Source organism: Parus major, chromosome 12 (assembly GCF_001522545.3).
Source record: "Parus major isolate Abel chromosome 12, Parus_major1.1, whole genome shotgun sequence".
Taxonomy (NCBI): Eukaryota; Metazoa; Chordata; class Aves; order Passeriformes; family Paridae; genus Parus; species Parus major.
Genome location: NC_031781.1, coordinates 10,493,370 through 10,507,653, shown reverse-complemented (window position 1 = coordinate 10,507,653; position 14,284 = coordinate 10,493,370). Strand labels below are relative to the sequence as shown.

The 14,284-nt window shown below is 45.1% G+C and overlaps 1 protein-coding gene across 1 annotated transcript in view; it reads right to left on the bottom strand.

Annotated features, from left to right (window-relative positions):
• The window catches only part of CFAP100 (cilia and flagella associated protein 100), a 22,301-nt gene extending 8,017 nt beyond the window's left edge, over window positions 1-14,284 (bottom strand). Inside the window, exons 1-7 of the mRNA XM_015640960.2 lie at window positions 13,770-14,284; window positions 4,072-4,158; window positions 3,558-3,664; window positions 2,162-2,351; window positions 1,492-1,559; window positions 661-824; window positions 12-92 (exon numbers count right to left, since the gene is read on the bottom strand). Coding sequence (XP_015496446.2) covers window positions 12-92; window positions 661-824; window positions 1,492-1,559; window positions 2,162-2,351; window positions 3,558-3,664; window positions 4,072-4,096 — 635 coding nt within the window. The 5' untranslated portion in view covers window positions 4,097-4,158; window positions 13,770-14,284. The remainder of the gene's footprint in view (window positions 1-11; window positions 93-660; window positions 825-1,491; window positions 1,560-2,161; window positions 2,352-3,557; window positions 3,665-4,071; window positions 4,159-13,769) is intronic.

The following is a 14,284-nucleotide window of genomic DNA, read 5'->3' as shown; positions in this document are numbered from 1 at the left end:
AGCAATGTTACCTTTGTATTTTCTTTATTTCGGTAGTGATTCCCTGGATCTCCGTTACTTTCTTTGTCTTTGCTGAGGTTTCTCTTTTGGCTCTAGGAAAGGATGTACAAACAAGCCATTAAACAATCTAGTAGTGAGTAGTGAATTGAAGTGGCTAGTAACAGTGAAAAGGGTGTGATATGAGCCCTAGAAATCTGTGTTACAGATTTATCCCAGGAGATGCTTGGCTCCTGCCTGAAGACTCTTAGAAAAGTAGAGCATCCCAGTGTTTGGGCCTCCCTAATTTGGCTGCTACTGAGCATCAGTTGCAGCTCTGCCCTTGTGATGTAATGGGCCAAAGTGCTCAATTTGCTTCACTGAGGGGGCTGTGAGGGGTTGGGTAGAGACACCTCCCTCCAGTAAAGGGTGTTGTGAGAAGAATGGAAGTGGTGGAGACACCAGCAGGTTCCTTGCTGCTACCAGATCAAGGGCTTTTTCAATGAGGGTATTCCCTGGATGTTGTTCTCCTTCCTCGTTTATTGAATGTGTGGGAAGAAAGTGCCACCAGAACTGTAACTCTGGGAAACTCAGTGTTCAGCCAAAACCCTGCAGGGAGGTCAAGCAGCAAATCTCCTGTGCCCAGAATGAAATAGCACACAGGTGGTTCCTTATGTTCCTTACATTCTCAGTGCTTCCACAGAGCTATTATGGTTCTCCTTCAGGAACTCATCAAACATGGCAGCATCCTTCTCCATTCTTCTCTCAGCCTTTTCCAGTTTTTTTTCCTCGTTCTTTGCTATGTTCTCCATCTTTTCAATCTCCCCTCGCTTTACTGCAATGGCATGCTGAAATGAACCCCAAAGGCAACACAGCCATCAGTTGGTTGGTTTTAAAGGCACATTGGTTTAGCTGTGTACCTGGCTACCAATTACCTGATAGTTGTGGGCAGAGAGGATTTCAAACCCAGGTGTGTGACTTAGAGCCAGCCAGGTACATGGAGACCAGGAGTTACATCAGAAGGAACATAGCAAATTAGCAGTAAATCTAAAGACAGAATTCAGAAGTCCCAGCTCTGCATTAACTCCTGGCTGACCAAGACTGATTCAGTTGTGTTACAGCACAGTAATAGAGATGGCTAATGGGAATATTTGAGCACGCTTACTCCACTCCCTTATTTTGAGTTCAGAATGGCTCCTTCAGCTACAATTTATGTATAGGACAGCAGGAGCCAAAGATCAGTGTATCTGTGCATCTCACAAATGGAATAGCTTCATGGTGGCTACTGAATGATGGGAATGATCTACATTCCTTTATTTCTTGGCTGGGAATTACTTGGCTACAGATTCTGAGTGACTGTAACACAGGATTTGGACAGTCAGTTCATGAGGTCTGGTGTGTGCCACCTTGGAAAGATCTCTAGGCAGTGGATCTCGGGAGAGTAAACATCAAAACAAAGCAACACAGGGAAGAGTAATAAAATGAACAGAAAATAACATGCTGAAAGCCATATACCTCAAGAAAAAAGATCTGTTTTCTGTCCTGTAGGTAGCCATGGAAGGTCTCCCTGTCTAATGCATAATCTGAAATTAGAATATAAGGTTGCTTAAACTAGAGAGGCAGAAATGTGGCCAATGCAAAAAACACAATGAATATATAGGCTGCCATGAGCATGGATCTGGCTGGTGCTGGAGTCAGCAATACTGATTATTGTATTATAGTTATAACCTTGTTTAGGATCAGTTTCATGTGTGTTTTCATGGAGTAAAACCAGGGAGAATGGAGTGGAGAATCTGATCCTTGTCCTCTATACATTAATGGCAAATCTACTCATGTCAGAGGCAGAAAGTATCCATTAAAAGCCAACTTTAGGTTGGCTTAGTATAAAGGTTTCCACTATTAAAGATCCTGCAAAACCTCAGCTGGCTATCAGCTCAGCTGCTGCAAGGCTGGTGGAAGCCAGGCCACTGTGAGGGGTGGCCCATGTAAATGGCTCTGTGTGTAAATGCCTGAGCTGGAGATGGCTCTGCCACACAGAGGTGGGCAAGATAGAGCACAGAACTGTCTGTCTGTCTGCATGACCTCACCAAAGTCAGCCAGAGCCCTCTGCTCCACCCATCCCCTCTTTGGCCTTTGCTTTAGGCTGTTACCCAGCACCTCTGCAAAGACAGAGCCTGGTCCTCACCTTTTTTCATGCCTAACTTCCGTGAGAGCAGCTCCTGAAGAACTTTCAGTCTCTCTTCACATGTCGCCTCTTTTCTGCCTTCCTCTTCTTCCTCCCTTTTCAAAGTTTTCCTCAAACTGCTTTTTGCCTTCATTTTTGTGGAATAAGTAGTTTTCTCATGGACTTTCATAGTCTTCCTCTTTTCACGTTCCTGTGAGAAGTCAGATATGTGTACAGTTTGATCCTGTGCTTTGTTTGCTGTGGTTTTTAAAGACGTGAATTAGTTATTGACAGCCTAGAAATTTACAGAGTGGTGATACCCTGCTGATGCATATTTGCTTGGTTTATGTGACTAATCCAAATAATATTCCCTCTTGAGGCAACTGAAACACTAAATTTCTTAGCACTTGCTGTCATTGTTTTGTTGATTTGTATTCTGCACCCATCCACCAGCTGTGCCAGTATGTACCCACTCAGTGTCCTCATTTTTCCTTCTTGGGTTATTCCTGTGAGCAAATGGAAATTTTCTGAGATTCATCCTTTGAGTCCCCTGGTTAAAGGGGGACAGCCCACACTTAACTAACTCAATCCAACTTTTACAAAGACATTTTAAACCATTAAGTTCAGATTGAGAGGATCTATTCAAACCCACGCCAGAACCTTCTGGAGGGTAAAAGGTGTTCCTGCTCAGTTCTTTCACATGGACTGAAGTGTAATTCAGTGCTGTCTGCAGAGTTTGGGCCTGGTTTATGTTGAGGACATCACCCAGCAGACATTCTTAGTGCACTGCTTCCTAAGCTTTTCCCCATAATTGTACAGTGACCTTCAACCCAAGCAAAAACCAGACTGTATCAGTCACCAGTGTGAGGTGAGGTCTTGCTTTAGACTTCTTGCTTCCTTCCACACCACGTGTGTGCTGTGCACCCCACGCAACAATCTGACCTCTCAGAGATCACAGAATCACAGAAAGGGTTGGAACCTTAGGGATCATTTATTTCCAACCCCCTGCCATGAATAGACCAGGCTGCTCAGAGCCTTTCCCAACCTGGCCTTGAACAGTTCCAGGGATGGGGCATCCAAAACATCCTTGAGCAACCTGTGCTAGTGTCTCACCACTCTCACAGTAAAGAATTTCTTCCTAACATCTAATCTAAATCTTTCCTATTTTAATTTAATAGGACTCCTCCTTGTTCTATCACAATCTGCTTGTGTAAAAAGTTGCTCTTTTTTTATAAGCACATTTTAAGTATTGAAAGGTCACAATCAGGTCTCCCCAGAGCATTCTGTTCTCCAGGCTGAACATCCACGGCTTTCTCACCTTTGATCTCTCATGTGCTAAATTTTGGTATTCTGTTGGGTGGGTGCCTGCCTTAGTAACTGCTTGTTACATAGTTTAGCCTAAAGCATGTGTACATACCACTTCTGCCTTCTTAATGTCCTTGTCCCTCATTGAGAAAAATTCAGTATCTGGTGGGACTTTAAATGGATTTTTCATTGGGTTTTCTTCATCCTCTTCTGTGCCTTCTAGAGAAAAAAAAAAAAGCAAAAAAAAAAAAAAAGCACAAAGCCAGAAAAAACCCCAGGATGAGGATGTAGAAGATGTGAAGCTGAATTTCTGGACCCAGTGCAAAGGGAGTGGGATGTGCTGTGTCACACCTGGACTGTGGGCAGTGCTCCCAGCTGCAGATGTCTAACAGTGCTGGATCAAGGGCAGGGAGCTGGATGGGGCCTCTGAGAAACCAGTGATAAAAGTGAGACCTCTGTATGGTTTATGTCATTTGACCATATCTGGTGATCAACAACAGTATTTCAGCCAGGGATTTTTGTAAGTCTGTAGCTGTTTTACCCTTTTCATCTGTTTTGGGGCAGAAGAACCTGACTTCAGGCCCCTCACCTGACAAGGAAACATTGCTGAAGCATTGTGTCCTTACCTGACAGCGTAAGGTGGGTTTCCATTTCAAGTTTGGAAGAGAGACTTTTAGATGTTGCTGTTGTATGTCACAATGGTGTCTTTGACCCTGGCCCAAAGAAAATCATAAACAAATCAGTCAGCTGGGATCTGCCAGTAATTGAAGTGATAAGTTTCACAGCAGTGATAGGCCTAGGGGCTTTCTGTATCTTTGCCACTGAGCCTTTAGTGTCTGTAGTAATTCACAAAGAGCTCCATTAAACTGGAAAACACATATGTTCTGGCCTCCAAAAGATGTTCATCCCTGCCTTACATGTAGGCTGTGTGAAACACAGCCTCCTTACACGTAAACTGATGGGAAAGCAACAACAAAACAAATTTGGAGATAGCAAGAAACCCAAGTCCCTTGTCTCTTTTTCCACCCAGTCACCAGTTCTGGTCCACACCCATGTTTTTCATCCTCCTGTCACTAGTTCACAAGCTACATTTTACTCACTAAAGCTCTTCCCAGTAATTGCTTCAGCATTGTGGATTTCTTGCAATAAGCCTGAATGATTGTTGGACAGCACAGACACACTTTACAGAGCTCTGTTGCCTTTCATTTTAGGTTGGCAAACTGTTGAAGGTTATTTTTTTGTTTCTCTGACTCCAGTCTTTTTGTAGTTTTTGCTATGGATCCTAAGGGACAAGGCATAATTGGAATGATCTCACTTACAAAGAACAGATAGACCATTGTTAAAGCTATCCTTTAATCACCAAAGGCAGCAAGCTGGGCTCAGCGAGGTATTAGTTCAATTGATGCAATTCTGCTGCTGGCACCATTCCTGATCTGCACTGCTATAAGACGCTGTAGAAAATATCCTCTTCTGCTTGCACTACTTTTAGGCTATTTTAGAGCATCAGTTTTTGCTCTGAACAGCCTCCAGTTTTTATGTACTTTTTGCTAAACTCATCTGGCCTAATTTCCATGTCTGTCCTTGGTGCTTTGTGTTTTCTCTGCAGCTGTCCAATTAGTACTTTATTCTTTGGAGGTGTCAAACTTTCACTGCTGATGAGACACAGAGGCTGAGGTAGAATTTAGGCTTTTGAATGTATCCCAAATATTTTCTCTCTCCTTTTCAGTTCTTGAGGTACATTTTACCAAGAACCTCCTTGACTCTAAGGAGTTCAAACCTCTGTGACCTTTGCTTAATGTAAGGGGATATTTTTCTCTAGGCATCTCTCATCTATGTCCTGGAACAACATCACCCCTGCTGCTGATGTGAGTTTTGGAGAAAGCCCCAGCAGGGCAGGGGTGGGCAGGCAGTTGAATTACAGTTTGTGAATCTTGCAGAGCAGTTGCAGCAAACACCTGGAGCTTCAGCCCTCAGTGCACACCCTGATTTCTGTAATCTAAAACCTTTCTCATAAGAATTTTCTTGTTCCTATTGTTGATTTAAATACCTCCTACAGGCAATGAGTCTGAAAAGCAGGACTAGACACTGGTATATGGAAAATAATTGTCAGTGCAACCCTCAGAGATAGAAAGTGCTTTATAATATAATTTTGGCCAAATATAGGAAACTGTGTCTATAATTAACTTATAAATATTCATTTTATTAAGGTAATTTTTTGTTTGAGGTTGCTGGGTTTTTTATAGGTTGTTTGCACAGCACTTTGGAAATAATGCCAAAAGCTACAGAAGCACTAGCTCTGCTAATTTATAATTATTAAGCTCAATAAAGCAAATAAAAAATGCTTCATTGCTAGAATAATTTGGCATATATTTCACTGCCTCTGACATTATGTTCCAGTAGCTGGGTACCAGTAGTACGTGAATCAATAGATTAAGCATTCATGATTTTAATTCACTGAAACCTTTATTCAGTGTTTTTCCCTAACGTCAGGCTGCTGAGCAAAAAACAAAACAGAACCACAAGATAACCCCACCAAACAAACAAAAAAACCCCAACAACAAAACAGAACCAAACCCCCAAAAACCAATCAACCAAGCAAAAACCCAAACAAAAGAACCCCAACCAACCACGGAAACCCAACAAAACAAACCCCCGCAAAACAAAAAGAAAACCCAGCAAAACAAACCCCCGCAAAACAAAAGGGAAAGCCAAATCTGCGCCGCGTGTCGGGTGTGGGGGCAGAGGTGTGGGTGTCCCGGGCTCTCAGCCGAGCGCTCCCCGCGGCTCTGCGGATGCGGCGCTCGGAGCGCGTCCCCGCAGCGCTGCCATGGAAACGCGCGCTCCCGGCAGCGCCAACCAGCGCGGACCCGCGGGCAGCCGGGCTTGGAATGGTCCCGGCTCCAGGGACACCTTCCAGCAGCACAGCCCTGCCCGGGACACCGCCGCGGTTCCCACATGGGGGTTTGGATCTCCCTCTAAAAGGAACAAAACTGCTCCGCTGTGAGAGGTCTCCCTGCCTCGCTGGGTTCTCTGTTCACTATTGCATTGCCCCTTATTTCAGGCCTGGGAATTGGGTATTTAACACATTGTCTGTTAGCAGAGGTTGAGGAAATGGGAGCTGGGGCTCCTGTTTGTGGAATGACCACAATTTATAATTTCACGGTCTCTGCCTCGCTCTGTCTTTTTGCAAGGTGTGAGCAGTCAGAGTTTGGAGATTATGTGCGGGATGGGTGAACAAACTTACATTTACTAAAAGTTGCCCAAGTTAAAAATGCTATAAAACCCCAAATATCACCTTCTGAAATACTATAGAATTCTATAGAGGATATGATAGAATATGTTTTCATAGAGGAAAAGCTCCTTAAATCCCCTTATTTAACCTTTCCTGTTTCTGAGAATACCAAATTGGTTCCAAATGGATTCTGTTCCTCTTTAGACCCCTTAGAATCTCTATTAATACAATTTCAGTTTTCAGAAATAGCAGTTTCTTTCATTTACTGATAAATTTCCAAACAGCTTTCTCTGTCTGAATAACTCAAGCAAAAAATAGCTTGAATTTCTATAAGTGCAAACTCCCATTTGATTGTTATAATTCTTTTCTGTAATTGCTGATTATCAAGAGACTGGATTCAGGCAACAGAAGAAAAATGCTTATACAGAAAGAAATTTTTCTTTATTCTGCACATGAATGCTTTGATTTCTAGCAGTGATGCAGAAAACCATAGTGCTTTTTTTGGTATATTTTGGGATATTTCCCAAATGTATTGAGGAGTAGGTATAAAAATGGCACTACAGAATAATTTCTATTACAAAAAAAAAAAAAAAAAAATTCAGGAGTAAATTGTACTAAAGATGCATATTTTCTAAAGGCTTGACATGAAGTGGTCTTTGTTCAGAAACACCAGTTTATTACAGAATTGTGAATTTGTCACAGTGGAAACATCACAGAAATAGATAACAGAAACTGAAGACATTTGAACATCTCTGGCTCTGACTGGCACAACCTCTGTATCAATGAATGAAACATTTGTACATCCATTGCTCTGCTCTGAACTATCCTTGCTAACCACTTATTTCCCAAAAGCAGAACAGAAGTTATTTAAAGCAGAGATGTATTTTGTGAATTCTTGGAAATGTGCAAGCTCTTCATATCTTGGTTCATTACTTGTGTCTCACACATGCCATGAGCTACTTAGGCTTTGCATTTCCTTGAGGGCAAAGAAGTTTTTAAGGGCAGAAGGACATCTGGGGTCTATTCTTAGCCACCATTAACTTGGTTAGTGAATGGAATAAATAGCATGTGCAGCATCATGGGAAAATCTGCCTGCAAGGAACAGGCTGTGCAGCTGACCATCCCTGCAGCTCCTTAGGGGTAAGGGTGCTTCAGGGCACCCCGGTTTTTGGGATTATGTTTGGTGCCCAGCTGAGAAAGCCAGGCAGCTGGCATGGTAAGAATGGCAGGTGGCTGCTTATCCTTCCAGCAGAATGTCTGAGATTTGGGGATTTGTGATTTTGTTAGGATGCAGGACTGGGATTTCAGGATGTTGTCATTTCTTTGCTCCCTTCGTTTTTTCATGAAGGGACTACTTGTCTTCTCCATTCAGTCCCCCTGTTGGTACACAGGGATGGTGATCCCCTCCACAGAGGTGCTGTGGGGCTTAATTAGTGCTGGCAAAACACTTTGAAATGGATGACTGAGAAATGCTGACAGAGATGAAAGCTGTACCTAGATATGATCTTCCTCTGAAGTCTTATCACTATGGGAAACTCCATAGTACCCAAGGATGCTGCACAGGTTGCTGGGCCTGTCTCCCTGTTGCCCGGAGTCTTCTCCAGGGGACTCCTTTATTCCAGTATTCCACTTCAGTTTGTGTGTGATGTGAGCCCCAAAATGTGCCATAGAGAGAGAACAGCCTGGCAGCAACCAGTCAATCTGTGGAAATACCAAATGACTTGGGAACTATTTCTTTCTCTGGAGCTCTTGTTCTGCTTTTTCCCAGAGAGTTGTGCAGCTGCAGAACCTAGAGCATCCCAGGAGGAAGAAGGGGAAGTTGGAGCCTATTCCCATGGTAAGAGATGAGGAAGGAGGAGGTATCCTTGAGTGAGTGCCCACAAGACATGACCTACAAGAGCCCTGTGGAAGGTGATCCAGGCAGTTCTCTGCTTTAGCAGGGTCTCTGGTGAGCTGTCAGCAGAAGTTTTCTGCTGGTGGATCTCTTTGAGACACTATTCTCCTGCCTTTCTCCTGCCTGTGGGCCAGCAGGTGGTTGTGGAGATGTCACAGGGAATATATGGCTGCTCTCACACTTCTTTCAGCTACTGTGCACACTGCTGATCTTGGCAGAGAGGCTGAAAGGGGACAAAAGAGTGACCATGTAGTTCTCCATTTGTACTTTATTCACAGAATAAATCCCTGCATCAGCAGCACAGCTCAATGGAAGATACCAAAAGAAACAGTGCTGGAGACCATATCCATCCCCTTTGATCCCAACATGTCTCTGTTTCACTGTGGATCATCTCCCAGCAGCAGACCATTGTGAAGGCCACACACCCTGCATGGGCACAGCAAACCCAGGGCCTCTCAACAGCAACAGGGATTTCTCCTCTCTCCTTAGGGCACAGGGCACAGGGAGGTGCTGGCTTGATGAAAAGGAATTACCACGGCTTGGGGTGGAGCCATCCCAAAGCAGAGGAGCAGCTCCAGCAGAAGGCGAAGCAGGAGAGCTCTCAGGAACATCAGCAAAGCTCTGCTACCCGAGTGCCGGGGCCCCATGGAGTATAAACACGGGCACTGTTGCTTGCCCCCTGCTCCTTCCAGCTGAAGCTTACTTGCAGGAAGGATCTGAAAGGAGAATTTTCCATCTGGAACAATGTCCCCGGTCACCTTTTCATGGCCAGAGCCAGCCACGAGATGGCAGCAGCCTTGTATGGCCGGGCTGCCATTTGGCTCTGTCCTGCGTTTCCCACTCCGGTCCCTCCAGGCCCCTTTCACCTTCTAGACGAGGTCTTCAGGCCTGACGAGCACCAAGAAACCCTCTCCCATCCTCTGGGTTAAAGGAGAAGTGACCCCGAGGAAGGCTCTGAAAGAAGACCTGTGAGCTCAGCTCCCCTCTTTGCAAGCGAGCTGATGGAGCAGAGCCCTCTCTGGTCCTCGTCTCCTGATCCCCAGCCCCAGGGCGTTCATGGGATGTCTCATCCAAAGTGAATGTGCACAGTTCTTTCAAGAGCTCAGATTTCAACCTAGTGGATCAAAATTGCTGAAGTTTCTGAAGGGCCATATGGAAATTAAGTCTCTGTCATTCTTCCTTTCACTGCAGCTACTCAGGGGTGCTGTGTGATGACTTGGACAACGAGCAGCAGGTGCTCAGTGATTTGTATTTCACACTTGTTCTTGCTGAGGATGCAGGCTCCTTCCTGCTGAAGATAAAATGTTCTGCAGTCTTCAATCTGGGATCCTGGCCAGAGCTGGGACGGTTTCTTTTGCAATGCAAAGCTTATTCTGGTGTGTGCTGAGACATCTGCACAGAGATAAGGTGTGTGCTTTGCTCTGGCTCCCAGCTAACAAAACCAACCAAGGCCATGGAGAATTGCTTGGCTTTTGCTCCCTGACCTGTGGCTCAGGCTGTGTGGGACTGCTTGGTGGTGCTGTAGCAGAGCCTGCTGCAGATGCACTGCAAGCTGACAGAATCTCAGCATAATGCTCTTGGAGAGGGACCTCTGGAGGTCTTTTGTCCAGCCTCCTGCTCAAAGCAGGGATAACTTCCAAGTCATATCAGGCTGCTCAAGGCCTTGCCCAGCTCTGTTGAAAAACTCTAAGGGTCGAGATTTTGTCTCTGGACAATGAAGGGTGAGACCAGGAGTCTGGGTTCAGTAGGGTGACCCCCCTGGTTTGCTCTGGTAAGGATATAAATAAACAATATGGTTGCAATTTCAAGGCCAGTTCTGAATCAACATGTAGACCTGGTCCCCAGATGAAAGCTGTAACAAGTTCCAGACTTCCCTCAGAGCTCAGTACTTTTGGGAACTAGAGATTGCATTTGGCCCATTGCGCAAAAGAGAGCCACAGAGCTGCAGCCAAGGAGACTTTCTTAAGCTAGACCATAAATCCACACTATTTGCACGGACAAATGACCCAGGAACCTGAGACTGAAACTTCATGATTTTGCATTAAGCTCTTGAGGCACAGTTCCAGCCTTTTTCCTGGCTCTTGCTTTGTGGCAGAACTTCAGCTGCTGTCACTGCATGGGAACTGATCCAGCTGAAAAATACCCTGCCTGAGGAAAAGATCCTTTTTTATTGTGATCACTGGTACGGCTTGAGGAAGAGGGACACATGGGCTGGGGAAAGATGGAACTGTCCTCTCAGTGACAGCCTGTGCTTTGATCACTTAGGAAGATAGTGAAACTGCAGCTGGTAAAAAGGGCTGATCCCGCAAGTCCTACAGACAAATTTTCTTCAACAGGGGCTTATAGAGCAGAGGAAAAGGGATTAATAAACCAAAGTTATGGACTGAGCTGCAAAAGGAAGCACATGCTTCACGACTCCAAGCTCTTTCTGCTCATGTGGAATGGATTAAAGATAAAAACAACCCTGTTATGCGCTTTGCTCCTGAGCTGTTTCGATCCTGTCTATCTTCTTCTCCAGAGAAGCTTGTACAGGAACTATTATCTGTAACTCAAAACTGTGGCTCATATTTCCAGGATAGCTCATGGGATCCACTTCTCCTTGCCAGAGAATGAGGCATCAATGGGTACAAGCTGCAGTGGTTCAGGAATGTTTAGTGTCAGCCTGCTTGTTTTCTTGCAGGATCTGCCTATTTGCATCTGTATTTTAAATATGGAATACTGGGGCACATAGAAACATAGTGACTGCTGATGCTGGGCAGTGGATCTCCTGTAGGACAAGCACCAAATCCACATTTGATGTCTGTTTAGCTGGAATCATGGACAGCACAAACATGCTCCTCACGCAACAACAGCTGTATTACTCAGAAATACTTTGAAATTCCAGATCCCGTTCCTATTCTTTTTGCCTGCACCGATGTGAATGACCGCTGTTCTCCTCCCCACTGGGATGTCAGCAGATCCTGGAGCTTGTTTTCCACTGAAATGTCTCCTCTTAGGTAAATATTACATCTGGGGTTGCTTTGCCAGTGGCTTTCCTACCTGGAGTTTGTACAACAGGTCAATGCCCTGCCGGGAGATAAGAGGAATACTTTGCTGCCAGTGCTGTTTGCTGCTGTGAAATGCCACCCTGCCAACCTCATCAGTTGCTTCTCCAAAGTTTTTTGAACGTTGCTTAAGTCCTGAAGGTTTTTGCAAATTGAGGGAAATTTAAAACAAGATGTTGAATGTTTGGACAGAGCAGAAGGACTTGTTTATTGCAACAGCCATGACTTGTAAATTATTCATCTGTGTGTAATTGAAACACTCAGATCCTCAAAGGTCATGTTACAAAGAGTGAGGTGAAGGATCAGCGAGCTTCCAGCAAAACAGGAAGGTTGGCAGGTGCTGGGGAAGCCTTCTCCATCCACCTCTATCTGTTCCGTGGCAGTACCTTTTTGCAGATGAAAACTGAGTTTTCAATAGGTGAAGCAATGTACAGACACGTGTCTGGGAAGGGGAGAGCCCATGTATGAAGTACCTTCCTCTGACAGTTTTCCCTCCAGTGGGAAACACAGGTTTGAAGCCTGTTGCAGTGAGACATCTACACGTGTCTGAGGACACAGCCCAAGTGGCAGCACACACACAATGGACTCTGGCCTCTGTGGAATGGAGAAGAAGTTCCAAGGACCAAGAGGGACCAGAATAGCTGTGTAAGCAGAAAAGAATCCAGTGCAGTTCCACTCAGCAGATCTGTCTCCAGACAACAACTGACTTCAACTAATTTGAAAGAGCAGATGCTAGCTGGAACATTAATTGCAACAGCTACCAACTTTTCTCTGTGCTTCAGTCTGTATTCTAGCTCTCTCATACCTGGTTTAGAGAGAAAGAGTTAACCCTTTAGGTTGTTTCTTTTCTTTTTTAGTCACAGCATGTCCTTAGAAGAGAGCATGATGTTCTATGAAAAGGTTTGAATCCAGGTTTTTTTCATCTGAAAACAATTCTCTGTCTAATAATGCAGAACCATCATCACAAACAGCACTCTCAACCCTTCCCTCTCACTGTGTTGTCAGTAAAGTGATCTTGCTCAGCTTTCAGAGGCCTTGTAGCAGTGCTGGGCACAGAGCCAGCTGCTCCTCTTCCCTGTATGTATTGTATTAGATGGACACCTCTTCGTTAACCTGGGCTCATTTGTTCCCCTCAGGCTGTATTCCTTCTCATTAGACTTGATGTATGATCAAGAAAAGAAAGTGCAAAGAGCTCAGCTGACATCTGATACACTTATAAATAGCCTTTCTGCCCTGCTACAGTTCTGTGGCCATCCCGACGGGAACAAGCACTCAGCGTATCACACTCTTCCTGGAACTGGGATGCTATCGAAGATTTTCCTCTAAAGCAGCCAAATTTACTCTGCTGGAAACTGGGTGCTTGAATGGAGGCACCACTGGTCTGTTCCAGATTGGCAGTTCCTTAGTTTTGTCCTAATCTCCAATCAGGCAAAGGCATTGTTTGAACAATGAGGCTTTTCCACTGTTCCCTGCCCTCCCTGCTCCCTGTAACAGGCAGAGGCTCCCTCAGCACAGTGAACAGCCCTGGACTTTTTCTACAACTTTTTCACACTCCACCCCAAGCTCCTGTTATTCCCTTCATTCCCAAACCCCGTTTTCTCCCTCTCCCTCAGGGCTGGATCCCATCTCCTCCATGGGCTCACTGAGTCCATCACAGGTCTGGCAATCCTTGTTGAGATGTGTCCTGTGATGCTGTCATGAGCACCAGTGTTCCCATCTAAACACAAACTTCTCTGGCTTCCAGTGGATGATGAGGAGCATATCCCTTAACCCCTTTTTCTTTTGCTGACCTCCTTGGGTGATAACTATTGTCATTTCCCACACCTTACTGGCACTGAATGAGCCTCAAAGTCAGCTACCTGAGAGATTGCCAGGGAGTGATGAATTTAGGCAGGAGAGCTATGGAGGATTACAGGGCTGATTGAGATATTACAGATTATTCCTGACTCATACTCTTGTAGGTCTGATGAAAGAAATGAGTCTGATCCTTCCAACACAGTTTGACCTGGCAGATGCAGCCGGCAGCCAGCTCAGTGGCTGTGTGAGGAGCTCACTATGTTTTGTAAATGGAATAAAGTTCATTTAACACAGCAGGCCTGTATTTGCTGTTAACTCAAAGGCCTCTTGCCTGAAAACAACCTGCAGATCACTTACCCCATCACTGCTTGCAGGAGGAATTAGCTCCTGAGAATGGCTGCTGGTGGAGGAGGTGGGTATTTCTGAGAGATTACTCCTGTTCCCAAGGCAGGATGAAGGTCTTTTTCCTGTGATGCTGAGTTCATCATTGAAATACTCAGTCCCTGTTCCCTTTTTTGATAGCCAGGACTCTGCCCCAAAAATGCTCTCCTACCTCTGGACTGTCTCTCTCGGCAGTGCTGCCAATGTTTGTCTTAATGTAATTTTGCTTTTTTATTTTGGTTGCTTTTCTCTTCCTAGATGGGAATGCTGTCATTACCAAATGACACCCGTTTCCCATGGGTCCCTTCAGCCTATAGGAAAGACATCCCCCTAGCTCAGCTGCAGGCAGGCATCTCCTGGGGCCAGTGGCTCAGGTAAGCTCTCCTTCTCCTTCTGACTCAGCTCTCCCACTGAGCTATCAGTGCCTGTCTGCCTTCTGGATGTGTCTTGTTGACTACTGACAGCCACAGGTGAATGGCTCACACTCTGAC